Here is a 27,839-nt window from a genome sequence, read left to right on the forward strand (position 1 = left end):
CAGTAGCCGGGATGCTCTTTATATTCTACACATCAGTGCAGCTCCAAGTCCCAATTCACATTCCATTCCAGGCAACCCGCTCTGGTGCAGAAATTCCGCTGCAGCTTTCAGTTAAGATTGAGATTGTAATTGTTGATTCGAGCACAGCCGTGAGACAGAGAGAGAGAAAGAGAGATAGAGATACCCCGGCACACGCCAATCAAGGACGCATTAGTTAAGCAGTAAGAGCAGATCTCATCTTACTTACATCTCAAGATGTTCCTCTGTTCCAATTCTTCCAGTGAGGGTCTCTGGCTGAGCCTCCTGCCGAACACAATAACGATGGAATAGTGCACCATGTTTTTAAGATAAAGAATTCCTTCTCTTATCCTCTTCTAAAGCGAAAATCAAGAGCTGACTGCTGGGCAAGAGTTGATGTTTTCGGCTGCTGAAATCCCTCGGTCTCTTATGCTCGCAGTAGACAGAACTGTATCACTGTCAGCTTGCGATGATTCACTGGCAGAGTCTCCACTGCCTTTATATACGCTCTAGCTGACGGTTCCGGAAGAATGGGGTGGGGGTGGGGAGAGAGGGAGAGCTAGAGAGGAGGATCTAAACATCGTAACAAAAAATAAGCCCGGTCACATTATACATCCATGTGCTTTTTTCATTCTCTCTCTCTCTCTCTCTCTCTCCAGGGATTGTCAATTTTTTTTGTGAAGATAAATAATAGGATTTGTTACCTAGTTAAAAGTCAGAGGGAGCTGAGATTTTTTTTATCCCCCCCCCCCCCAAGAAATGTTTAACACCCAGTACAGTGAGAACAGCTGAAGCCTCCCTGTATCCGGTGATCAGACACCAGCCATCCCCAATCAGACACAATATCCTACCCCAAATAACCACCATCTCTATGGATGGATGAAATGCCTACAGGTCAGAAAGTGTCTGTGGTCACTCCATAGGAGAGAGGAGAGGGGAGGAGAGGGGAGGAGAGGAGGGGGGGGGGGGGATGGGGTTGTCTCAAATATCAACACACTCAATAGTGCTACTCCCCCCTCCAAACACAAGACCCAGATGCTGCAGATTGCATTGTTGCCCTGGGTAAGGGTTCTCAGATTTAGATGACTTCCCATGTCTAGAAACCAGCAGGAAAGACTTTACAACACATGCTTATGTTTGCTTCCCATAGCTTGTTTTGCCTGGGTCGCCAGAGGTTAATAGTTTGAGCGGCACTGCTCTGCATCAAGCATGGCTGACCAGGAGACTCTCCCACTCTTAGTGCCCATGTTGGATGGATTTGCAGACTGACACCCAACCTGTTTGGCCATCAAATCCTGCATTGGGACATGAACCTAGAGCTTCATGGCTGAGAGGAAGGGACTCTACCCACTGCTCCACAAGAGCTCCCCTCATAAGGGTTCAGAGAAATACATAAAACATCACAGTGCAGGCTGGAATTCTGATGAAAGATCATTGACCCGAAATGTTTATTTTGTTTCCCTGTCCACAGATGTCGCCTGACCTGCTGGGTATTCCCATCATTTTCTGTTTTTATTTCTGGGTTCATGGTGGCAGAAAGGGAGAAACTCTAAAGGAGGTGCCTTGTTGTATATGTACATAAGTCACTGAAGATGGCAGGGCATGTTGAGAGAGCAGTTACTAAAGCATATAGTATTTTAGGCTTTATTAATAAGGGCATTGAGTACAAGAGTAAGGAGGTCATATTAACTTGTATAAGGCACTAGTTAGGCCTCATCTGGAGGACTGCGTCCAATTCTGGGCATCATACTTGAGGAAGGATTTGATGGCATTGGAGAGAGTACAAAGGAGATTCACAAGAATTATTCCAGGGATAAAGAACTGTGGCTATGAGGATAGATTGGAGAGGTTGGGACTGTTTTCCTTGGAGAAAAGGAGGCTGAGGGGAGACTTGATAGAGGCATTCAAGATCCTGAGGGGTATGGACAGGGTAAATAGTAAGAAACTGTTCCCACTCAAGTAAGTATCAATATCTAGAGGGCACAGATTCAAAGTAATTGGCAAAAGGAGTAAATGTGATGTGAGGAAAAAAATTTTCACCCTGAAGATGGTTGGAGCCTGGAACAAACTTCCTGGGAGGGCGGTGGAGGCAGGTTTGATTGAGATATTCAAAATGGAATTGGATTGCTACCTGAAAAGAGAGAATGTGCAGGGTAATGGGGATAAGGCAGGGGAGTGGGACTAGATAGAATGCTCGTTCAGAGAGCCAGTGCAGACTCAATGGGCTGAATGGTCTTCTTCTGCACTGTAAAGATTCTGTGATTCTGTGACCTGTCCTTCCTAGCTATGTACTTTGCTGTTAAAAGAACACGAGGCATGGCTGGAGAGAAATATTATTTTGTCCAAAAGTATTAGAATCCCAAGAATATGCAGTCCTTTCAAAAAATTAAATCTTAGGGTTTGGTGGTCGCTGGTAAGGTGGACATTTATTAGCAGAAGCCTAGTTGCCCTGAGACGGTGGTAGTGAGTCTTCTGAAATCACAGCTATCGTTTGGTACAACTGAGTCCACCATATTGGTGAGGGACTGGAGTCACATTTGGGCCAGATCAGATAAGACTGGCATGTTTCATTCCTGAAAGGGTGTTAATGAACAAGCTGTTTTATTTTACAACAATCCAACAGCTTCATGTTGCCAGCTATGCATTTCAACTGAAATCAATTTCTTGAGCTGCTTTTTGTGGGATCTGAACTCATGTTCTCTGGATTATTAGCCCAGGCCTGTAGGACACTCCTCCTCCTGCAGGTATCGTACCCTGAGAGGATGTTGACAACCAGAGACTTTCACTGGATTGGTCCATGATTATGTTTGGCAAAGCACTGCAGTGTGCATTTCTGTGTCATTAGTCCACTAATATAACCTTGACATTACAGTAACCCAGTGAAATCCCAGCCTGGTATCTCAGAGTTAGCAGAAGTAACAAATAATTAGTAACTGATCAGGATTAAAGGAACATCCTTTAATCGTGATCTACTTCGCTTGAAGAGGTGTGAACAGGAAGTTCATTTCTCAAACTGTGGAATGCAACATTTAGAAACTAAAATTGAACATTCTCAAAGGAGCAGGGGAAACAGGTTTCGTGACAAGGTTTCGCAAGTGTTGGTGGCATCTATAATACATCAGCGTCAGGTTTACCCAAACATACGCAAAAGTGCCAAGTGTGGCAGCATGTCACACCAACAGTGAACTCTGCATCAACAATTCAAGCAATGTCACTGGGAGTCAGAGAGAAGATGCACTCACACCAGGACACAGAGGAGAGCATGTAATAATTGTTAAAAATAGATACCACATAAAATGTCACTGGACTGACAGAGACTTGTCAATTAAGTTTAAGATCAATTAATCAATTAAATCAATAATTAATTAAATCCATTAATTAATGCATTTAAGAGGAAGCTAGATAAGGACAGGAAGCAGGAAAGGAATAGAGTAAAAAACTGATAGGGTGAGATGCAGTAGAATGGGAGGGGGGCTCATATGGAGTATGAACACCAATATAGAGTAATTGGGCCAGTTGGCTTGTTGGAAGATTGTACAGGAATATCAGGGATATGAAAATGACATTCCACACACCATTATGAGAAAGAGAATATACAACAGGAAGGAATTTTAATGAGCCTTACTATTGGACTAGATTTTCCATACATTCATTATTTAAAGTTTGAAACTCTAGCTCATGAATCATTGCCACTGGCCCATGGTACAGACCAGGAAGCTAGAGTGTGGGGCAAAAGATCCCTTGTTATTGAGCAGCTCAATTCTCACCCTGACAGAATTACACAATGGCTCACCCTGCTTCTAAACGCAATCAGGGGTGAGTGTGTCGATTCCAACATTAATGTTGTTGAGAAAGAAGAGGCAAGAAACTGACCTATCTGCCTCCTTTGTTCCAACTGAATGAATGCTAGATGAGCATGCGGTGTGGGGGGGTGAGGGTTGTGGGGGGGTGCGGGGGGTTACAAACAATTGTTCATTAAACAGGTGATGGGCATTGATTATCCCATCTAAATAGAATAAGAAGCTACAGCTGGAACACATTGTGTGGAAACTACTTGGAAGTCAGTAGCACTGAGGAGTTGTCTTGAAAATAAACCAGTTTGAACCAAAAGACCAGCCTGGATTAATTCTTTCACCACAACCTCTTATTGCGAGTAACACAGTGGGGGTGATGGGTGGGGGTGATAGGTGGGGGTGACGGGTGGAGGGGTGGGGGTGATGGGTGGGGGTGATGGGTGTGTGTGATGGGTGGAGGGGTGGGGGTGATGGGGGTGATGGGTGTGATGGGTGGGGGTGATGGGTGGAGGGGTGGGTGTGATGGGTGGGTGTGATGGGTGGAGGGGTGGGTGTGATGGGTGGAGGGGTGGGTGTGATGGGTGGAGGGGTGGGGGTGATGGGGGTGATGGGTGTGATGGGTGGGGGTGATGGGTGGAGGGGTGGGGGTGATGGGTGGGTGTGATGGGTGGGTGTGATGGGTGGGTGTGATGGGTGGAGGGGTGGGTGTGATGGGTGGAGGGGTGGGGGTGATGGGTGGGGGTGATGGGTGGAGGGGTGGTGTGGGGTGTGGGGTGGTGGTTGTTTGTTGGGCAGGAGGCGGTCAGTCTCTGTTAAACTGTTCCGTTCACTCAGGAGGACAGATTAACAGTGACAATGCTCCAGACTTTACTGGCTCCAGGGAGGCGAGCTGGGGCACAATGGAGGCTGGTAAAATTGTGAGGAGTGGGTCAACCCTTCAATGTAGTCCACCTGTCCAGGCAGTTTCCCAGCGGTGGGACTGGATGCTGAGAGACTGTCTGGTCCAAGGAAGTGGGCAGCCAAGTACCAGAATTAAAGGCCCTAATAAGAGCCATTTTACAGTGCTGTTGGCATTTTGCCAATGACGAGACGATACCCAGCTGTGTGGGTGTGTTGCCATCTAAATGGAGGCAGCCTCCCTGTGGCAGCCCAGGGATGGGGGTGTGATCAGGTTCGATGGCTCAAAGGTGAGGAGGGAAGGCAGCCCCTGTGACCTCACCGATTACTATGGAAGGGTTTCCCCTCTGACCCTTGGCTCCCATTGTATTTTATTTTGAAACATGCCTGGCCCAGCTCCTGAGTTCTCTTGCCTGAGCAACATCCACTTCTCCTAGTATGACTGCTGGGGTTTCAGCCCTCTGATTGGACTGGCAATATCAGGAGACTGTCCACTGTCCGTAATTGGACAGCGAGCTTGCAGGCAGCCAGTTAGGAGGCTGCCTGTATTAAAATTCAGGCCGAGGAGCCAGGAGGTGATGGGAGAAGGTTCTGATTCTCATCTTTAACGAGCGGCCACAGAGTATTTCTGATGCTTGAAATACAACAACAATTTTCCTTTATATCGCGTCTTTAACGTAATACAACACTTCAAAGCACTTCACAAAAGCGTTATCATAGTAAATTTGACACCGAGCTACATAGGGAGATGTAAGGACAGGTAACCCAAAGTTGGTCTAAGAATGGGAGAGCTGCGAGAGACCGTGATGTTTCAGGAGGGAATTGTAGAGCTTTCAACCTCAGCAGATGCCAAAGCACAGTCGCCAGTGATGGAGTGATTAAACTCGGAAATGCTGACCTTGCTCACAACCCACACATCCCATGAAAAAGATATACCTATCTTAAAGTTAGCTTTCAGGTCATTCACCCACTTCCTCTTCCCTCCCAACAAGGAATAGAATTTGTCCCTGCCTGAATGTAGTTACAGACGGTTTCTGACTGAAGGTAGTTACAGACGGTTTCTGACTGAAGGTAGTTACAGACAGTTTCTAAATCATTGTGAATGATTGAATCATTGTGAATCACTGCTCTGCACTGACACAGCCTCTTACAAATTCCACTGAAATGATGCAGTTAAAATTGAAAAGGTCACAATGTTACTGGAAGATAAAAACATGTGAGCTGAAGAGCTAATGGCCGTGACTTCATAGCTACACACTTATCTAGAACTGAGAATTGATAATAGATATTTCTACAGAAGCAGTTAGCGAGGACAGAAAATAACAACTGAACTAGGGCATGAAGGTAAAATGTGATGGTAGAAACCTTTCCCTCATTCTCTTCCTCGATATCATCTTTCAGGCTTCCCCTCCCATCGAGTGGGTAGATAACCTTCCGTCACTTCCTATATCTTCGGAAATTGCTCACGGGTAGTTATAGAAGGTAATATTCTGTCTCGTAATATTCTGCCTCTTTTCCTCCTTCATCGAATGATATAGCACAGTACGAGGCCATTTGGCCCTTTGCACCCATGCTGGCCCTTTGAAAGAGCCATCCAACTCACTCAATACCGCCATCTACTAATTGGCTGTCACATTTCCTGCATTATAAGAGTGGCCACTCTTCAGAACTACTTTGCCTGTAAAGCTCTTGGGGCTGCCCTGAGATCATGGAGGGTGCTATATAAATGCATGCTTTTCCCCGTCTGCCAATCAGAATCAGGCGTGGCCAACATAATCAGGTGCTTGTGTCATTTTTATTCATTTACAAAATGTGGGTGTCACCGGCTGGGCCAGCATTTATTGCCCATCCCTAATTGCCCTTGAGAAGGTGATGATGCGCTATCTTATTGAACCGCTGCAGTCCATGTGGTAAAAGTACACCCACAGTGCTGTTAGGGAGGGATTCCCAGGATTTTGACCCAGCGACAGTGAATGAACGGTGATATGTTTCCAAGTCAGGATGGCGAGTGACTTGGAGGGGATCTTCTGGTGGTGGTGTTCCCATCTGTCTGCTACCCTTGTTCACTGATCCTAATACCCACTGATGCTGAGGTATCTTGGTGGAGGGGTGACCCACAGAGGCAGAGTTAGACTAAGACATGCCCCCAAATCCATGTCCAAATGCAGCGCGACCTGGATAATATCCAGGCTTGGGCTGGCAAGTGGCAAGTAACATTCACGCCACACAAGTGTCAGGCAATGACCATCACCAACAAGAGAGAATCCAATCATTGCCCCTTGATTTCAATGGCATTACCATCACTGAATTTCCCACTATCAACATGACCACTGACCAGAAACTGAACTGGATGAGCCATATAAATACAGTGGCTACAAGAGCGGGTCAGAGGCTAGGAATCGTGTGACAAGTAATGCATCTCCTGAATCCCCAAAGCCTGTCCACCATCTACAAGGCACAATTCAGGAGTGTGATGGAATACTCCCCACTTGCCTGGATGAGTGCAGCTCCAACAACACTAAAGAAGCTGTACACTGTCCAGGACAAAGCAGCCCGCTTGATTGGCACCACATCCACAAACATTCACTCCCTCCACCACCGACCCACAGTAGCAGCAGTGTGTACCATCTACAAGATGCACTGCAGGAACTGACCAAGACTCCTTAGACAGCACCTTCCAAACCCACGACCAGTACCACCTAGAAGGATAAGGGCAGCAGGTAGATGGGAACACCACTGCCTGGAAGTTCCCCTCCAAGTAACTCACCATCCTGACTTGGAAATATGTCGCTGTTACTTCACTGTCGCTGGGTCAAAATCCTGGAGTTCCCTTCCTAAGAGCACATGGACTGCTTGGCAGAGTCTGGTCAGAGAGTCAGTATCTCCACTTCTCCTGCTCTCTAGACTGAGGGTGAAGGGGTGATCTCTGGAGACGAGCTATGGAAGATACCCCAAGGCAGCACTGACCCTCTATGAAAAGCATGCAGGTCCTCAAAGGTTTAACAGTGAAATACTGTAAATCAACAGCTCCTACTCCAAGGGACCATCTCAAAGTTATCAGCACACAGGATAAGGAGAGGAGAGCCCATTGAGATGAACCAGAGGACTGGCCATGATAGGCCTAATACTATGCTGAATTCAGATGTTTTTACACCACTAGGGGGCTGACTTTCTACTGAAGCTAGTTCATTATATTGGAGAGGGAGGGAGGGAAAGGAAAAAGCAAAAGAAGAAGATCAAGTTTAAAAATTAAGCTCCTGGTTTGTCACCCCGTGACCCTTGCCTGGTCTGGGTTGATACTGTGTGAACACGGCAGGGAGGCAATGTTTGCTGACTTATTTACTTTTTCCTCAGTCATTACACTCCTCTGCTCACCCTTCCCTCAGACACACTCAGTCACTCACCAGCACAGTCACCAGGTACCCTCTGCACTTTAATCCCCACACAGATTGTATCACTCGTTGAGACGCACGTAATCAGACACCCACACATACACATACAAACTCTCACCCACTCCCTGGCATTACTCTGATTGCAGGTTTCACAGAATAAATAAAACCAGGGATTGGCTCGAAGGATAATACTGCCGGACTTGCTGTTCCATTTCGCTATTTGTTTTTTTTTTCATTTTTAAAAAAAAAAGTGATGAAAGACAGTTCAGATCATCTGAGTCATCTCAATCAAAAGGAGTGTGATGAAACAGTCTGTGTAAATGGGTGACAGGAAGTCTGTCTCTAAAAGGATGTCAAGTGATTTTGAAGTACTCACATCATCATGTGAAACCAAATCTGCTGCTGTCTTTTTACAATTCACTTTCACCTTTTTGAATATCAGCACAATATCCAGTCTTACATTCACAAGATGTCACTGAAACTATTACACCTTGGAGGCTAGAAATCATTGTCATCACTTGACATTTTAAGCAGGTTAACACCTTGTTAAAGCACAATCACACAAAAGCTTTCATGTTTTTTGGGTGACACTCTCACTTCTGAGTCAGAAGTTTGCAGGGTCAAATTACCACTCTGGAGACTCGAGCACACTCTCCCAGTGATACTTGAGGGAGTGCGACAGTGTAAGAGCTGCCATCTTCCTCATGAGAGCTTAAGCTGAGGCCTCGTTTGCCTGGTCAGGTGGATAGAAATAAGGCCACTGTTTAAACAAGAGCAGGGCAAGGTCAGACCAAGAGGGGGTGACTGATTCCTGAAGGATGCTAGTGAACCAGTTACGTTTTTACAACATCGTTCTAAATTTATTGAATTGGTGTTTACAACTTACCATGGGGTAACTTACTTAGGGACAATGTTGGTATACTGATGATGCTTCTGAACTAGTAAACCAGAGGCCTAGGCTAATGCTCTGGGGTTGTGGGTTCAAATCCCACCACAGCAGCTGGTGGAATTTTAAATTCAGTTAATTGAGTAAGATCTGGAATTGAAAGCTAGTCTTCATAATTGGGTTCCATGAAACTACCGTTGAATCACTAACGTCCTTTAGGGAAGGGAATCTGCCACCCTTACATGGTCTGGTCTACATGTGATTCCAGACCCACAGCAATGTGGTTGATTCAGAACTGCCCTCTGAAATGACTGAGCAAGCCACTTAGTTCAAGGGCAATTAGGGATGGGCAACAAATACTTGCCTTGTTGGCGATACCCACATCCCATGAAAGAAATAAGAAAAGACAAGGTAGGATTTGAACTGATAACCTCTGGGTCACTGGTCCTGTACTCTTTTCTATAATTGGATTTATTCAACATTAAACACAACGGTGTGATCATTCCTGTGAGAAGACAAACCGAGGGGTGGGGATGTTTGGTGTCTTGCTTACCTGATGAGTTTGGTCCCAATTTGCTGCCGCAATTCCATCCGCTCCTCGTCTGATTTGCGGGGAAGGATATTCTTCTCCTCCAGCTCCTGTTTTGTTGGTCTGTTGCGGAGTTTGATGGCGAGCGTATCTCTCCGCTGTATTTTGTTGGCGAGAACACCTGGCGAGAAAGTCACAAACTCAGGGTTACCGAACATCACAGCTTGTGAGAGGGGGATCTGAACACAAAGAGCCGTACAGGACGTCACCTGTGTTTTCAACGGGTTTGACAGGGTCAATACAGAGAAGCTATTTGCCCTGGTGAAGGGGTCCAGAATAAAGCTGCAGAGTTGTAAAATTAAAGCCAAACCATTCAGGTGTGAAAGGCCCGTCTGGTTCGATAATGTCCTTTAGGGAAGGAAATCTGCCATCCTTATCTGGTCTGGCCTACATGTGACTCCACACCCACAGCAATGTGGTTGACTCTTAACTGCCCCCTGAAATGGCCTAGTAAGACAATCAGTTCTCAACAGCAGTTAGGGATGGGCAATAAATGTTGGCCCAGCCAGCGATGTCCACGTCCCATGAACGAGTAAAAAAAAAATCAGGAAGCGCTTCCTCACAAAAAGGGCAGTAGTGGAGTGGAAATCTGGAACTGTCTACTGTGAATTCTGGGGGTCGATTGGAGTTTACAAAACAAAATCAAAGGGTATATTGGGCTTGGAGGGAGCGAAGTAGTTTTGGTGTGGTAATGACATCAAGGATCGTGGAGAAAAAATATATAGATGGAGTTAATGACCTGAATCTTCTGGTTGGCGTGTGGGGGCGGGCACTGCTCGTGAACGCATAAAATGTGTGTCCCGACATCACTGTGCGTCATTCTGATCTTCAGTTCGGCAGGCACGCAGTGGAGTCGGCTGTGTGCCCACCGAACTGTCAAAGGCCTGTTCAGGCCATTAATTACCTAATTTAACTGATTATCAGGGCTCCTGTCCAACCTTAAGGTTGTCGGGCAGGTGAAGAGCCCAGACAGCCTTCACATTTACCATGAAACCTCATCCACGGGCAGGATAAGGTTTCATGAAGTGCTTATAAATTAAATAAAATGTTTTATTAAAATCCATTGACATGTCTCAGCTCATGTGACACTGTCACGTGAGGGGAAATGCCTGAATAATTTTTTCTATTTTTTTTGGAAGTTTTCATAAAGAAAATAATCTTCCTGAGACATGGAGCCGCCTCAGGGAGATCTCTGCCCTCTTTCATGTGCATGCGCATGCGTGAAAGAGCTCAGGCCCCAACTCTCCCTCCTCCCCCCACCCACACAAGGGGCGCTCAGAGCATCTGCTCCCACCCAACCCACCCAATGTACAAACCAGCCACGATCTGATTGAATGGTGGAACCAATTCAAGGGGCTGGATTGGTCTCCTCTTGTTCCCACACTAATCATTTCACACAGTTTAGGTTATATTTCAATCTTAGGGCGAACTCAATGGTGGCTTATGTGAAAACTAAAATGCAGGTATCTAAGGGTCAGAGCATATTGTTGGAGCAAGAAAAAGCACTTTAAATTTGCTTCCAAAGAAGAATCATTCTGGACTTGAAGCGTTAACTCTGTTTCTCTCTCCACAGATGCTGCCAGACCCATTGAGTTTTCTTAGCATTTTTTCGCTTTATTAAAGATCTTCAGCATCTTCAATGTTTGATTTTATATTATTAATTTGGATCTAATTCAGGTGGCAGTGTCTTGGGGGTAACACAGAAAGAGCTTTAGTCTGGAGTTAGCTTTTGGCATACCAATGCTGGGACAGTGCAGAGGGAGCTTTATTCTAACTTTAACACATGGCATTCCAGACTAGCTTTGCCTCTTGCAGTTGAGTACATGCAGCCCTACAGGTAAACTATTCTGAGTTGGACCAGCTATCTTGGACAGACTTAATACACTTAGAAAGGCATAGTATGATTAGAACAAGTCAGCATGGTTTTACGAAAGGGAAATCCTGTTTGACAAATCTATTAGAGTTTCTTGAGGATGAATCTAGTAGGGCAGATAAAAGAGAACCAGTAGATGTAGTATACCTAGATTTCCAAAAGGCATTCGATAAGGTGCCACACTAAAACGTTCATAGGCAGAGTAAGGGTTCATGGAGTTGGGGGTGATATGAATGGAGCATTGGTTAATGGACAGGTAGGGATAAATGGAGAATTTTCAAGTTGGCTGGCTGTGACTAGCGGAGTGCCAAAAGGATCAGTGCTGGGGCCTCAGCTATTATGCAAAGAGATAGAGAGTAATGCGTCTAAGTTTGCTGACAACACTAAACTAGGTGGGAATGTAAGCTGTGGGGAGGATACAAAGAGGCTGTAAAGAGATGGCAGATGGAGTGTAATGTAGGGAAGCGACAAGTTATTCACTTTGATAGTAAGAATAGAAAAGCCGAATATTTTTAAAAGGTCTGAAACTTGTAAACGTTGATGTTCAAAGAGACTTGGGCGTGCTGGTACAAGCAATGCAGAAAGTTAGCGTGCAGGTACAGCAAGCAATTAGGAAGGCAAATACAATGTTGGCCTTCATTGCAAGGGGATTGGAGTTGAGGAATAAAGAAGTCTAGCTACAATTGTATGGGGCTGAGACCACATCTGGAATAATGTGTGCAGTTTTGGTTTCCATATTTAAGGAAGGATATACTTCCATTGGGGGTGGTAGAGCGAAGGTTCACTAGGTTGGTCCCTGGGATGAGGGCATTGTCCTATGATAAGAGGCTGTGTAAATTTGGTCTACGTTCTGAGAAGGATCTCATTGAAAGGTTCAAAATTCTGAAGGGGCTTGACAGGCTAGATACCGAGAGATTGTTTCCCTGTCTGGGGAATCTAGAACACAGGCTGGGGGGGGGGCACAGTCTCAGGATAAGGGGCCGATCATTTAGGACTGAGATGAGGGGAAATTTCTTCACTCAGAAGGTTGTAATTCTTTGGAATTCTCTAAACCAGAAGGTTTAAGGCTGGGATAGACAGATGTTTGGTCTCTCAGAGAATCAAGGGATATGGGGAGTGGGCAGGAAAGTGCAGTTGAGGCAGAAGATCAGCCATGTTTGTATTGAAGGACCAGAGCAGGCTCGATGGACCACGTGGTTTACTCCTGCTCCTATTTCTTATACCCTTGTGTTTCAGACAGGAATTTTACCTGTGTGGATTTCTCAATAGTATGGATTAGAGCACTCTGCAGCACAGCAATGGATTTGTAAGGCTCTCAGCCAAAGAAAAATCACAGAAGTACTGTACATAACTTGTTTGATATTTCACCCAGAGATGCTTCACAAAGACGGAGTGGGTGAGAAGTATTCTGCACTAGAGCAGGGCAACTGCTGGTGAGACCACTTCAGAAAGAGCTGTGCTGCATCTCAAATGGGTGCAGTAGTGAAGTGATTCTGTTGCTGGAGTGGCTGTTGAGAGGCCTGGACTAGTCAGCAAGGCCAGAGTAGTTATTCAGAGTCCAACCCTCACAATGCGCAATTTGAGAATTTTAAATACAGCGGAATTAGAAAGTTGGTCTCAGTAAGAATGACCATGAAGCTAGTGGATTGCCATTAAAAAACCCCAACCAATTCAAAATGTCCTTGAGGGAAGGAAACCTGCTGTCTTTACCCGGACTGAGCCTATACATGACTCCAGTCCATGCGGTTGACTCTCAACTGCCCTTGCTCAGGGTAATTAGGAGTGGGCAATAAATGCCTCCCCTGCCTGTGACACCCACATTCTGAAAATGAAATAAAAGCCAATGAGACTTTTTACCACCCTAACTGCTCACCTGCTAAGCAACCTCCTCAAGTCTGACCTCTCTCGAGTGCAGTGAGGTTGGAGCAAGAAGCTGCGGTAGTGGTAACTTTCTGTTAAATGGCCGGCAATCTTTAGTGCCCATCCCCAGGCGCTCAGAGGCTACAAAGAGTCAACCACATGGAGCGAGACTGGAGTCACGTGTAGGGTTGACAGGGTCCCTTCCCTGAAGAAGATCAGAGAATTCCTGTTGGTTTTTTTTTTAACAACAGACCAGCAGCTTTCATGGTCATGGTATTTCTGTGGCGGAGCCTCAGATTCCTGGACCTAATTTTACTGAATTCCATGTCATGACTTGCAACTGTTGGGATCTGAACTGGTAACTTCTCAGGATTACTACTGCATTTCCCAAACAAAGAGACTATTGGGCTTTCTGGGATCTCTTGACGTTGGTGGGGCAAAAGCTGCAGTAGGGTGTCGAGGGTCGGGGAGTGGGGGAGGTGAATGTAGTGGTGTGTAGGGGGTTGTGATGGCTTGGGTGTGTGTGAGGGAATGTGGGGGGATTTGGGTGTGTGTGTATGTACGTGGGAAATGGTAGGGGTTAGGGGGGATGTAGTGGGTGTAGGGGGCCGAGGGGTGGTGTCTGTCGGGGCCGGGGTTGGTGACGTGGGCGGTACTTAGCAGAGCACAATTACTTTCTTCCCCACGAGGGAAATCTTGATAAAAAAGCCTTTCTGGCTCCTCCATCGATACACAGCTACAGTGGGAGATGTGGGAAGGGCCAAATAGAGAGATTGGAACATAATTTGTAAAAACAAAAGAATGATTTGAAATTTGGCAACTGTCTTAAAATTCCCTTCTAGACTCAGGGGGTCCAGGGACAGAAATCACCAAAGTTTATAGGGCAGCTAATGGAATGTTGGTCTGTATCCCAAGAGTGCCAGAATGCAAAGGCGTAGGAGTCATGTTACAGTTACATAAAATTCATGTCACTCTCCGACTGGAGTCACTGCATTCAGTTCTGGACAGCTCATCTCAGAAAGGATATAATGACCTTGGAGGGGATTCAAGACAGAGTCACTTGGATAATACCAGGGTTATCATGGTTAGAATACCCTTATCTAGAGGCTTGTTTTCCCTAAGGGGTGATCTAATTGAGTGTTTATGATGGTTAAAGGATTTGATAGGGTAGATAGAGAAAAACTATTTTCTCTGTTGGGGAAAGTGCAGAACAAGGAGAAATAACCGTAAAATTGGAACCTGACTGTTCAGGCGTGATGTCAGGAAGCACAAAGTGTAGTGGAAGAACTCTCTCTCCCCAACAAAGCTGTTGAGGCTGGGGTTCAATTGAAAAATTCCACAACTGAGATGGATAGAATTTGGTTGGGTAAAGGTATTGAGGGACATGGAAGCAAAATGGAGTAAAGGTCACGATCAGCCACGATCTAACTGCATGATGGAATAGGCGGAAGGAGCTGAATGACATCTGCTTGTCCCTCTGGACAACATACTATACGAGGTGTTAGCGATAGCATGATCAGAGTTCTTACTGTTTAAACATTCTTCATCTTCATCAGATTCATCAGATTCAGTCTTGTTCTGCAGTGAGCTGTCAGAATCGGTGTCATTCCCCAGAGAATCCCGATAAACTGCACTGGGGATGACGATGACCGGTGAAGAACTGTCCAGCTGCACATGGCTCTTCTTGGTGAGAGGACTCACTGCTGTCTCCGGCTTCTCACTCCTGTCAACTTCATCGCAACCACTGCTCGAAATAAAGGATGACAGATGTGGTTAGCAAGCACGCATTTGGAGAAAGCATCAATTCTTGGCCTGGACCTCATGGTCCTGGTTGCACCTGGTGCACCAACCTTACCACATTTAAAATAACAATCCCTGCGACCCAGCCAAATGCCTGCACCTTAGGGCTGTCAATATTCCAGGATTTGTCTGGAGTCTGCAGGAACTGGAGTTTAACAATCAGGACACACTGCCGTGAACTACATCCTGGAGGGAAAAAAATCATAGGGAAATTCCAAAACATTGTCATTTTTATCTTAAATGTCTTTGACCACCTTAATCTATTAGTTATAAAGACAATGGAGCTTGGGGAAAGGTTTGTTGGTGGTTGGGGGTGGGGGGGGGGGGCGGGAGAAGCTCATGTAATGGACTCTCTGGGAATATGTCCAATTAGAGGGTGAGAAGGCTAAAAATACATTGAATTCAAAATTGGGCCAGGTCTATTTTCCATTTCTAAAACAAGCATTCAAATCCTTTCTAATGAGAAGCCAGGTATCCGTGGACCTTCACCAGAAATTGCTCTGTCATCTGTGGAGCCTGAGGCCTACCTGACCACTGCAGGTGCTCAGGATGGGGACCTGGCCCAGCCAGCAAACACCACTGAAAAGGTGGAGTAATAATTTATTTTGATTTTTAAGAATCTAGGCTTGGCCCTCCTGGGCTTGCAATACATTTCACAGCCACTGCGGCCTGCTGTCAATAAACCGGTACCCGCCAAGAATTCACCCTCCTCACTCAGACTTAGCTGCAGGCTGCCGGCCGAGAATCAAGTGATTCCCTCTGGTGGGCAGCCATGTGGAGGTGATACATGCACCAATTGCTCACTGAGGTTTAGGTGAGACTCGTAGACCAATTTATTGTGGTCATCAAACCCAGAGATGGTTCCCTGTGGCTATTTGGACTCACGGCACACAAGGTGGCTATTCAGCCCATTCTGCCAGTACTAGTGCTTTGGGCCTGCTACTCTAATTAGTCCCACTCACCCCCACTCTTTCCCCATAGTCCTGAACATTTATTTCTATTCAAATAGTTATTCAATTTCTCCTTTCATTACAACTTAGGGTTAAGGGACAATTCATCAGAGCTGACTTCCGGTATAAGATGAAAAAGATGAAGAAACTTGACTAATCTGAAGGCCAGGAACACAGTGTAAAAGTTGGGGCATATCTGGACAAAATGATAAAGGTCTTGGGGCTGAAACTGATGGGTGACCTCACAATGACCCTGGGCCACCTCTGATAAATCATTGCAAAAAACAGAAGAGGGAACAGGTACTTATTGATGGTACAAAGCAAATTCCAGGTCCTTGTCCCCAGCTTCAGTTCAAGAAAAATACAGAAATGGATTCCATTTGAAAAAAAAAAATGAAATAAATTAAATGTGTGACTTGTAATGGTATCTTTCAGTGAAGCTCACAGTTAGACGCTTGCTCCGCTGGTCAAGGCCACAACTTACAAACTCGCAGAACTTGGTGTTCTATCACCGAGTTTCAAGATCCAAAATCTCCCTGCACAATCTGTTCCCTCCCACAGAGGAATGCCTGGTGACAGCGAACAGGAGAACAACCACACTCTGTTGTCTCTTGCTTTGATAAGGTTTTCAGGGTCCTCCCAATGCCATCATTTTGAAACCTACAGCCTTGTTCCCCCATCCTTTCCTTTAGCTCCTTATCCCAGCAACCCACCCACCGCGCGCCCCCCCCCCACCGTGCACCCCCCCCTCCCCCACTCTCCACCCACCCCCCCCCCCTCACCCCCAATCCCTATCACCATTTTCCCTCTCCTCCTCTGAACTGTGGCTCAGCACCTGGGAGTTTTATTCAAAGAATCTTTCATTTGCTGCTCAAAATCCACTTCTTTTGGACAAAAGTTTGGCCACCCACCACCTCCATTGAGCCATAAGGGCAATTCCCATCTGACTATCCCCTTCCCTTGGGATTTAAAAAAAAATCATCCCTAATTGCTGTTGAACTGAGTGACCTACCATTCCAGAGTCAACCACATTGCTGTGGTTCTATCACAACCAGAAAAGATGGCAGATCCCAATTAGATGGTAGCTGTCATAGCCAGTTTTATACACCAGTTTAATTGGGTTTAAATCCAACTACCCTGGTGGGACTTAAACTCATACCCCCAGACCAGTAACATTACCACTACACCACCACTGTTCCCCACAGATCATTTGCTCTGTGACTAAACTCAAGATCAGTGCGAGATTTTGCAACAGCTTCATTTGTCATCTCATTGTATTTTTGGCACAATGACATTTTCACCACGAGATTTTAGAGGAGTTTCAGACAAGTGCCATCATTCTTTAACATTAGGGTAAGCTTTAATGTTAAAGGAGTTAATCAGTAGAGCACCAACTCCTCTCCCAGGGAAGAGTGAACACTCACATGAAATGTTGCCATTGAAGTATCAACAAGATAACATGAGCCAATATTGATTTTATTTATATTCCTGGAGCAGCTTGATTTGTTGATACAGTTCTGTGTGCGTGGGTTTTTTTCACTCCTGCCAATTCTGCCTTTAATCCTGACTGGACTGTCACACATTGCTCCCTGTCCTTGGACGGGATAGTGGGCTCCTTTTGATTCTGCAACACCACAGTGAAACTGTTTACGTGGATGTTAAGGGACAGTAGTCTTTGGAGAATGGCTCTGTCCAATGTCATGCAAGTGGGATTACCTACCTCATGCCAGGCAAACACAGCTACATGCAAATCTAATGTAAACATAGGGTGATTCTGTGCCACCTAATCTTCCAGTTGCTTTATACACTTCCAAACAAGCAAAATTTAATTTGGATTTCCTTGCTGCTGATGTCTATTAGTGTCCTGAAGGGGGTGCTGTTTCCAATTTATTTATTCTTTAGCATCTTTTACCCAAAATTGCACAAACCTTTCAACCAAAAAAACTGCGCCTTGTATTGACTTCTACATCAGGAAAAGTTGACATATTTAAATTTTAAAAAAATGGTTTATCTAAGTCTTGGTAACCAGCCATGAGGTTTGGAGAGATAGTTATTCCAATGGATTGGTTCTTGGTAATTCATTCTCGGCATGTGAAAGTTCTGGGTTTGGAAGGTGCTGTCAAAAGAGCCTTGGTGAGTTGCTGCAGTACATCTTGTAGATGGTCCACCCTGCTGTGGTGGAGGGAGTGAATGTTGAAGGTGAGGCATGGGTGGTGCCAATCAAGTGGGCTGCTTTGTCCTGGATGGTGTCAAGTTTTTTGGAGTATTGTTGGAGCTACACTCATCCAGACAAGTGGGAAACATTCCATCACAATCCTGATTGTGCAGAAGCTTTGTGGAATCAGGCAGTGAGTCAGTCGTTGCAATATACCCAGCCTCTGTTCCAGTGGCCACGACATTTACGTGGCAGGTCCAGTTAAGTTTCTGGGTCAGCAGCACAAAAGATTTGGTGGCTGGAGGATAGCATGATGGAACAAGCAAACCATGCATGAGATTCTCTGATCTGCTCTCATTTCACTCACCTGTCTCAGGGAGCAGCACTCTCACGTCTGACTCAGAAGGTTGTCCCGCTCCAGGGACTTGCATATATATTGTAGGTTGACACTCCAATGCAGTGCTGAGGGAGTTCTGCATTGTCAGATGTGCCATCTTTCCAATGAGACATTAAACTGCGGCCCCTTCTCCTCCAGTGAATATAAAAGACCCCACTGCATTATTTTAAGAAAGAGCGGGGCAATTAGCCCAGGTGTCCTGGGCCAACATCTATTCCTGATCATTATAGAAAAGATGATCTGGTAAGTTTTTCTCATTGCTGTGTGTGGGAACTTGCTGTGCACAACTTAACTGTTGTAATGTAGGGCATTGGAACAGTGAGTGGACACAAAAAATACTTAATTGGCTACCAAGTGATTTTGCACCTGCTGAGGTTGTGAAAGTGCGAGAGAATTTTTTCCTTCAAACGGAAGATAGTGATTATAGACTCAACTGAAGGCCATGAGGTCATATTCAACCATGACAGGTTGTGTAGCTAAAATCAGTTTCACAATTTGTTATCTATTGTGTATCCTTCTGAACTGCTCAGCTACTGGAAACTCAGCTTCTATTGTCCATTGTAACCATCGTTAAACCAAAACACGTTTGTCAAATCGCCCCATATGACAACTAGTGATATCCTGTGGAAACTCAACAACCCCAGCAAAGGATCTTGTGGTCTTACCCCTTTTGTGTTTCTGCGGTTACTGTCAGGTCTTTGTCTGTCTGCTCCTGGGATACCTCCATGTCTCCATCAGTAACATCAGGCTTACTGGGCTGCCTGGAATCAGCAAGGGGAGCTTCCTTCTCAAGGTTCTGCTGTTGGGACGGGTCAGACTGATCGACCTTTTGGTCAACAACCATCTCAGGTTTTTCAATCTCGGCCTTTGTCTTCTCATCATGGTCTCCAGGCTGAGGCGATGACTGGGTTATGGCCGGAAGTCCAAAGGAGTCATTATGATTCGATCGCAGGGAAGGAGATCGAGAAGGAAGGTTGAAATGTTTTCCAGAATTCGTGAGCGTGTCCCCAGTGCCTGGGAAGCCTGGAAGCTCCTGGGGTTGATTAGTGTTCATCGCTGAATGATGCTGAGAGGGTGATTGAGGTGGTGACAATGAACTGGAGAACTTTGCTAAATGGCAGGGCTTACCTGGAATCAGGAGTTACAACTGTCAGCATAAAACCAAATCAAAACTTTACAAAATCATTTGCTAACGAGCTACAGTAAACACATGAAAATATTTGAAACCATGACTTTGTATATTGCCCCAGAAACATTCTGTCATCAGACAGAGAATGAAATGGGTTAAAGTGCCCTCAAGTGTTTGCCAGCTCTGGTTCAGTGGATAGCACTCTTGCCTCTGAGTCAGAAGGCTGTGGGTGTAAACTCCATCCACAGGCTTCTAAAGTATTGGCAGAGGGGCCAACTTTCCAATAAAACTTTTAAACTCAGACTTGGGTGTAAAAGATCCCATGGCCCATTGACTTTTTCCTGATGTTGTGGCCAATATTTATCCCTCAACAAGCGTCAGGAAAAGCAGATTATTTAGTTGTTAATCCCATTGCTATTTGTGGGAGCTTGTGCTCAAATTCCCTGATGCCTTGCTCTACTTCTGGAGTAGGGGAGGGGGTGGCAAGATGATTTCCAGGGCTCTGTCAAAAATAGAAAAGGTTGATGTGAAATCAACCAGTTGGAATTGGAGTCAGGACAAGCAGCAGGCAAGGTGCCAACCAAGGGGTTCTGTCCAATGAGAGTGGATCAGAGCTAGCCTGGCTTTGTGTTTAAACAGGTTTTGGCACAAATGTAGAGAGTAGGGTTGCCAACTGTGATTAAACGTATTCCTGGAGGTTTCATCACATGACTTGCCCCCACGCTCCAGCCATTCGTCGGCCAACACATCCATCCTTGCAAAGCACTGCCTTCCTGTGCCAATTGGAAAACAAAAAAGACTCATCATCCAACTGGATGATGCTTAACTGTTGTCAGCCAAACAGTCTCTTTTCCCATTTACAATAATTTTATATCTGGTAAAGAGAAATGTTCAAACAAAATGACAGAAAAAAATCTTTCTTTTAATGTTTCTGCAGCGCTGCACACAGCAGGTATCCTGGAGATTGATCCTCAATCCCTGGTATCGCCTGGCTAATTCTGGACAGAGAGAGAGAGAGAGAGAAATCAAGCCAGCACATGAGGTTTGTGCTTGGATGCAGTTTTCTTTATTCATTCCTTGTGGTCAGCACAGGCAAGCCCATCCCTAATTGTCCTTGAACTGAGTGGCTTGCTAGACCAAAGGACAGTTAAGACTATTTGCTATAGGCCAGACCAGGTAAGGAAGGCAGATTTCCTTTCCAAAAGGGGATTAAGTGAAGCAGATGTTGGCACGGGGGGGTCTTTATGACAATCACTGGTCACCATTACTGAGACGAGTTTTCAGTTCCTGATTTTATTAACTAAATTTAAATTCCACCAATTGCTGTGGGAGGATTGGAACCCATGCCCCCAGGACTAGCCAATGACATTACCATTACATCACCATCCAAATGGCAGTATGATCTGAGTGGAAAAACACTAGTCAAGAACAGCACTTGTTACAGTTGCCATACAACTGAATTATACTAAACTTAATCATTAGTAAGTATTGTATACTTACATGTCATAATTTTGTAATCTTGTGAAAGAATTTATATTAGTGGGAAAGTAGCAATTAAGTTATCATCTGTTGTTCTATCGGGAATTTGAATTCTATCCAAAATCATAATTACACAGCGCATGCTTTAAAAAGTCTTACTTAAGTCAGAAAGGACTTACAAAGTGGGAGGATAAATATGTGAGATTGGCTGGTCAGTGTGGAGAAAAGAGTGAATGTCAGCCCAAGGAGGGGAAACAGTCAAGTTTTAAGTAAAACAATATATATGTATAATTGTATATCTATTTTTTATACTCAAAATAACTTGTGTTAAAGAGGGGCCATGGGATTTTTATAACATGGGAGAAGTACCTTAGAAACAACAGGTTTGAGAAACCCTGCTCTACATTACAACAACCACACTTTAAGAATATATACATGCTTAGGCTGTAAGGAGCTCGGGAGGTTGTGAAAGGCACTATATAAATGTAAATTCTTTCTTAATATGGGGCAGCCATAAACTACAGCGCAATCTATTATAGGATAAAATTTTAACTCGTTCTTTAAATTACACTTAAAATTGTATAGTTTGACACGGGTGCAGAGTAAAGCTCTCTCTACTTTTCCCTCAATTAATGCATGAATTGCAACAGTTTCAGATAGTGGGTGATCTTCGGTCCACCCAGCCAAACTACCTGCAGCATTACCTTGGTGCATCTCCCATAGCCCCAAATCCCATTCGCTGACAGAGGACCCTATGTAGTTGTTTCTTGAAATGTTATGAGGTTTCTTATTCCACCTCCTGTGTCAGTAATCTGTTCCTCACACTTACCATCCTTAAGACCAGAGTCAGAAATTCAATAACACGTCTCCCGGTTTATACTCAGCTTTATTGCAAGATGCTGATAGGAAATGGGAACAGGATTGAGATTACTAAAACTTGTCTGGCAAAATCCCATGATCATCCAATAGAAGAAACTGCCATCTGGTTTTCCTGGGCTGGATTTTAAGCAGTTCATTCGGCCAATAGGACATTGCATTAACCAATTACAATATAGTCAAGACTCTATGTGCTTTCCAGAGAGGACAGCTTAGTACTATCTCTGACCTCAAAGTGTAGGCCAACTGTATGTCTGAATTCAATGTTTGCTTTGAAATGGCACTTGAAGGAAGTGATAGAAAATGGAAACAGAAAGGAAAGAATTATCCAGAGCCTTCTGGGTAAGGAGGAGAGAAAAACTATTTAGAGAGACTATGAAATGGGAGCTATGGGTCCACAACTGTCTTCACTCTGATGGATTTACCTTGGGGCATGCTAGCTTTGAAATAATGGGGCAAAGGCACTGAAGAGTTAGAACCCAGTAATAAAATGCCACCAAATAGGTTTTACAAAACAAACCTAAAGTATAACAGTGTGAAGCAAAAATTATTTTATGTTGAATTTAAGTCCTTTAATCATGAAAGTGGAAGTCAGGATGAGATTACTGGAAGTAATATTGTTCAATCAGCGTAATATATACCTTACTTTTTGTTTAAAACAAGTTCAATCTTCACACACAATTAGGATTTGTTGTCATTCATCTTGGAACATTGTTAAAGGAGTTAAACATTTCTGTTTGGAGATGTAAGTGCCTGGCAAGGCCTTTATTATTGCCCATGAGAAGGTGGTAGTGAGCTGTTGCAGTCCTTACAATGAAGGTGCTCCCAAGGTGCTGTTAGATAGGGAGTTCCAGGATTTTAAGGCAGTGATGATAAACGAGTGGTGATATTGTTGTGATCTGGAATGTATTGCCTGAAAAGATCATGGAAGCCAATTCAATTGTAACTTTGCAAAGGGATGTGAATATCTACTTAAAAAGAAAAAAATGTAGGGCTGCGGGGAAAAAACAGGGGAATGGGACTGATTGGATAGCTGGAGAGCTGGCACTGGCATGATAGGCTGAATGGCCTTCTTCAGTACTGCATCATTCTATGTGTCCAGTCATGATGATCCATGACTGGGGGAAACTAAGAAGTGATCGTGTTGCTGTGACATTTCTACTTTTCCCCTCCTGGTGGTGGAGGTCAAAGGGGAGAGAGGTGTTGTCAATGTAGCCTTGGTGAATTCCCACAATGCATTCTGTAGGTGGTACATGCTGGAGGGAGTGGATATTGAAGCCAATGTCAAGGACGCGAATCAAGCAAACTGCCCTGGAAGGTGATGAGCTTTCCATGTTGTCCCAGTTGGATCATTTATAAAAGGAGACTCTTTCTTGTCAGGTTAAATCATTTCAGAGAAAGGCCCCGGCCTTAGATTTCTTAAAGCCCATTCTCTAGAGGGATGGAAGGTCCCTAAGGAAATAATTCACAGGTCAATGTCCTCTGATAGGAAGGCATGCAATGTAGGAGATGCTTTAAAGCGGATATGCAGTTTGCTCAATGATTGCAATAGCCCTAAGCACAATAATGAGGAACAACACAAACTCACAAGCTTGCACAGGGTTAGGTTAATGGTTGAAAGTCAGACAAAGCCCCTCCCTTTTTTAAAAACAACACAATCTATTTCAATAGTCCCAAGACACCAGCATAGCAACACGTTATAGCAACATCAGCACACAGCACACAACTTACGCTCCATACTCATACTCCAGTTGGTTGGTTTTGGGGGCACAGGAGGATACTTAGACACAGGCTGGGGGGTTTGCTTTACAGACTCATCTTCTTTAGCAGCAGCTTTAGTGATGGCGGTGGAGTCAAGGAGTTGGGACACTGGCAGCGGCGACAGCTGGGCTTCCTGAGAAGGTTGGACTGTGCAAACATGGCAGTTTTCAGGCGTTTCTACAGGATAAGAGAGCAGTACAAGCAGCGAGTAAAGGCCACATAAAGCAAAGCTATAACCACTCTGTCCTGGAGGAGACTCCAATCCTACCCACTGCTAGATCACCACCATGAGCTGGTGAGGGTGAAGCGTGTAATCATCATCCTCGAAAGGCTGCAGTTCATGCGATATGTCAATGTTACAGCTACTGTTATACATATAACCCTATTATAATATACTTTGCAGTACAGTAAAAACGCTGCAGAATGGAGCTCTTGTTTTTCATGACCATTTTTGACACTAACGTTTTCACAAAGAACAGGAAGTAACTGCCCAGGGTTAGTAAAGGTACATTAGCCCATCCTCTAACATATTGAATCCATCAGTTTGGTTTCCATCCTGAACACCCTTAATATCTGTGTTTCTGCTCCTCTGTCCCTGGTGACGTTCCTATATAAATGTACTCTTTGTTCTTTTACATGGATGCCCCATAAGATCAGAATCACAGGATCGTAAAAAACAGGAGCAGGAATAGACTATTTGGCCCATTGAGGCTTCACTGCCATTCAATAAGATCATGGCTGATCTGGTTGTGGCCTTAAGTCCACTTTCCTGCTTGTCCCCATAACCCATGACTCCCCTGTCAATCAAAATTCTGTCTAACTCAGCCTTGAATATATTCAATGACCCAGCCTCCACTGCTCTCTGCGGAAGAGAATTCCACAGAATAATGACCCTGCGAGAGAAGAAATTTCTCCTCATTTCTGTCTTAAATGGGTGAGCCCTTATTTTTAAACTGTGCCCCCTAATTCTAGATTTCCCCATGGGGGGAAACATCCTCTCAGTATCTACCCTGTTAAGCTCCCTCAGAATTGTATAAATTTCAATAAGATCACCTGTCATTCTTCTAAACTCCAATGAGTATAGGCCCAACCTGCTTGACCTTTCCTCATAAGACAATCCAGGAATTAGCGTATTTTCTCCCTGTCAGGCAGGCTGGGCGGGAGTGGGCGCGTAGCTGATCGCCACCCACAATTGGCTGCGCACCGCCATTTTACATGGGTGGGCCATTTAAGTCCCACCCAGCGTGACGCATACCCGGAAGTGCTGAGCGCTCTCAGTGCAGGCAGGGGGAGGAGGGAGAGTTGGGTCCTGTGCTCTATCGTGCATGCGTGCGATAGAGCGCAGAAATCTCCCTGAGGCACGGAGCTGCCTCAGAATGATTACTTTGATTTTGAAAAATTGAAATAAAGAGAAAAAACGATGCAGACATGTCCCCTTATGCGACAGTGTCACAAGGGCTGGGACATGCCGGTGAATTTTAACAAAAATTTTTATTAAACTTTTACATTCTTCATGAAACCTCATCCCGCCCGTGGATGAGGTTCCATGAAAAATGTGAAGGCCGCCTGGACTCTTCGCCTGCTCCCCGCCGACCTTAATGTTGGATGGGCAGCCCTATTAATTGTTACAATTGGTTTTTACATGGTCTTAACAGGCCTTTGACAGTTTGGCAGTGATGCAGCCAACTCTGGCGTGCGCCCAGCGAACTAAAGATCAGAATGACACACAGTGACGTTGGGACGCATGCCCGACATCACCATGCGTCATTTTACGCGTCAGCGAGTGGGGTCCACCATTGCTCGCCGACCAGAAGATTCAGGCCCTTAACTAAGGAGACCAAAACTATATGCTGTACTCCAGGTGCAGTCTCACTAATGTGCTGTACAGCTCGAACAAGACTCCCCTATTTTTATACTGTATTCCCCTTGCAACATTCCCCTTGCCTTCTGAATTCCTTGCCTTACCTGCATGCTGACCTTTTGTGATTCATATACAAGGACACCCAGATCCCTCTGTACTGCTTTTCTATTCTTCCTACCAAAGTGGGTCACCTCACATTTCCCCATATTATACTATATCTGCCAAGTTTTTGCCCACTCACTTATCTTTGTATCATCAGCAAATTTAGCCAGTCCCTTCATCTAAGTCATTAATATAGATGTTAAATCGTTGAGGACCCAGCACTGATCCCTATGGCACTCCATTGGCTACAGTTTGCCAACCTGAAAATGACCCATTTATCCAACTCTCTATTAGTTAGCCAATCCCTCTATCCCTGCTAATATATCACCTCCAACACCATGAGCTCTTATCTTGTGCAGTAACCTTTTATGTGGCACGTTATCAGGTGCCTTTTGGAGATCCAAATACACTACATCTACTGGTTCCCCTTTATCTGCCCTGCTTGTTATATCTTCAAAGCACTCTAATAAATTTGTCATGATTTCCCTTTCACAAAACCATATTGACTCTGCCTGATTATATTATGATTTCTTAAATGTCATGCCACAACTTCTTTAATAATAGATTCTAGCAATTTCTCCATGACAGATGTTAGGCTAACTGGTGTATAGTTTCCTGCTTTCTGTCTCCTTCCTTTCCTGAATCATGGTGGTATGTTTCTGATTTTCCAATCCATTGGGACCCTTCCAGGATCTAGGGAATTTTGAAAGATTACAACTAATGCACCATATCCTCTGCAGCCACTGCTTTTAAGACCCTAGGACGTGGGTCTCATGGTCCCAGGGACTTGTCAGTCTTTAAAGAACAAAGAACAAAGAAAAGTACAGCACAGGAACAGGCCCTTCGGCACTCCAAGCCTGCGCCGATCATATTGCCTGTCAAACTTAAACATTTTGCACTTCCAGGGTCCATATCCCTCTGTTCCCACCTATTCATGTATTTGTCAAGCTGCCTCTTAAACACCACTATCGTACCTGCTTCCACCACCTCCTCTGGCAGTGAATTCCAGACACTCACTACCCTCTGCGTAAAAAACTTGCCCCGCACATCTCCTCTATAGTTTTCTTCTCTCACCTTAAATCTATGTCCCCTAGTAATTGACTCTTCCACCCTGGGAAAAAGTCCCGTTAGTTTTTCATATTACTTTTTTCTAATGATTAGTTCCTCTCTCCTTTTTGCCTCCAGCTTTTCTACTATTCTTGGGATTTTTTTTAATGCTTCCACCTTAAAGACAGATCCAAAATACTTGTTCAAAGACTCTGCTATTTCCTTTCCCATTCCTGTGGCCCTGTTTTATTTTATGTGATTTAATTTGTTCAATCCATTTAGTTTGTTCAAACATCATGGAGTGAAGGCTCTGGGCTTTGATCTTGGAATTCCAACTTGAACCAAGCCACCTTCCTGAATAGCTGTTGTCCCTGTGATAAAAGTGCTCCCACAGTGCTGTTAGGGAGGGAGTTCCAGGATTTTGACCCAGTAACAGTGAAGGAACAGTGATATAGTTCCAAGTCGGGATGGTGAGTGAATTGAAGGGCAACTAGCAGGTAATGGTGCTTCATGCATTGGCCTTTATCAGTGTAGGTGGTAGAGGTTGAGGGTTTTGAAGGCACTGCCAATGGAGCCTTGGTGTGTTGCTGCAGTGCATCTTGTATATGTTACACACTGCTGCTACCATGCATAAATCCTTAAAGTGCTCGATGGGGTGCCAAAGAAGTCATGAGGACTCGAAACGTCAACTCTTTTCTTCTCCGCCGATGCTGCCAGACCTGCTGAGTTTTTCCAGGTAATTCTGTTTTTGCCAAAGAAGTGGGCTGCTTGTCCTGGATGGTGTCAAGTTTCTTGAGTGTTGTTGGAGCTGCACTCATCCTGGCAAATGGAGAGTATTTCATCACCCTCCTGACTCATTGAAACATAGAAACTAGGAGCAGGAGTAGGCCATTTGGCCCTTCGAGCCTGGTCCGCCATTCAGTACAATCATGGCTGATCCTCTATCTCAATGCCATACTCCTAGACTCACCTC

General features: G+C 44.8%; 1 protein-coding gene across 2 annotated transcripts in view; it reads right to left on the reverse strand.

The window, feature by feature from the left end:
* The window catches only part of phactr2 (phosphatase and actin regulator 2), a 162,815-nt gene that overhangs the window by 9,157 nt on the left and 125,819 nt on the right, over positions 1-27,839 (reverse strand). For both annotated transcript variants that reach the window (XM_041178645.1, XM_041178634.1), the window contains 5 exons: positions 23,827-24,033; positions 19,277-19,739; positions 14,839-15,053; positions 9,541-9,697; positions 248-303 (listed from right to left, as the gene is read on the reverse strand). In XM_041178645.1, coding sequence (XP_041034579.1) covers positions 248-303; positions 9,541-9,697; positions 14,839-15,053; positions 19,277-19,739; positions 23,827-24,033 — 1,098 coding nt within the window. The remainder of the gene's footprint in view (positions 1-247; positions 304-9,540; positions 9,698-14,838; positions 15,054-19,276; positions 19,740-23,826; positions 24,034-27,839) is intronic.

The sequence above is a fragment of the Carcharodon carcharias genome, chromosome 2 (assembly GCF_017639515.1).
Source record: "Carcharodon carcharias isolate sCarCar2 chromosome 2, sCarCar2.pri, whole genome shotgun sequence".
Classification (NCBI taxonomy): domain Eukaryota; kingdom Metazoa; phylum Chordata; class Chondrichthyes; order Lamniformes; family Lamnidae; genus Carcharodon; species Carcharodon carcharias.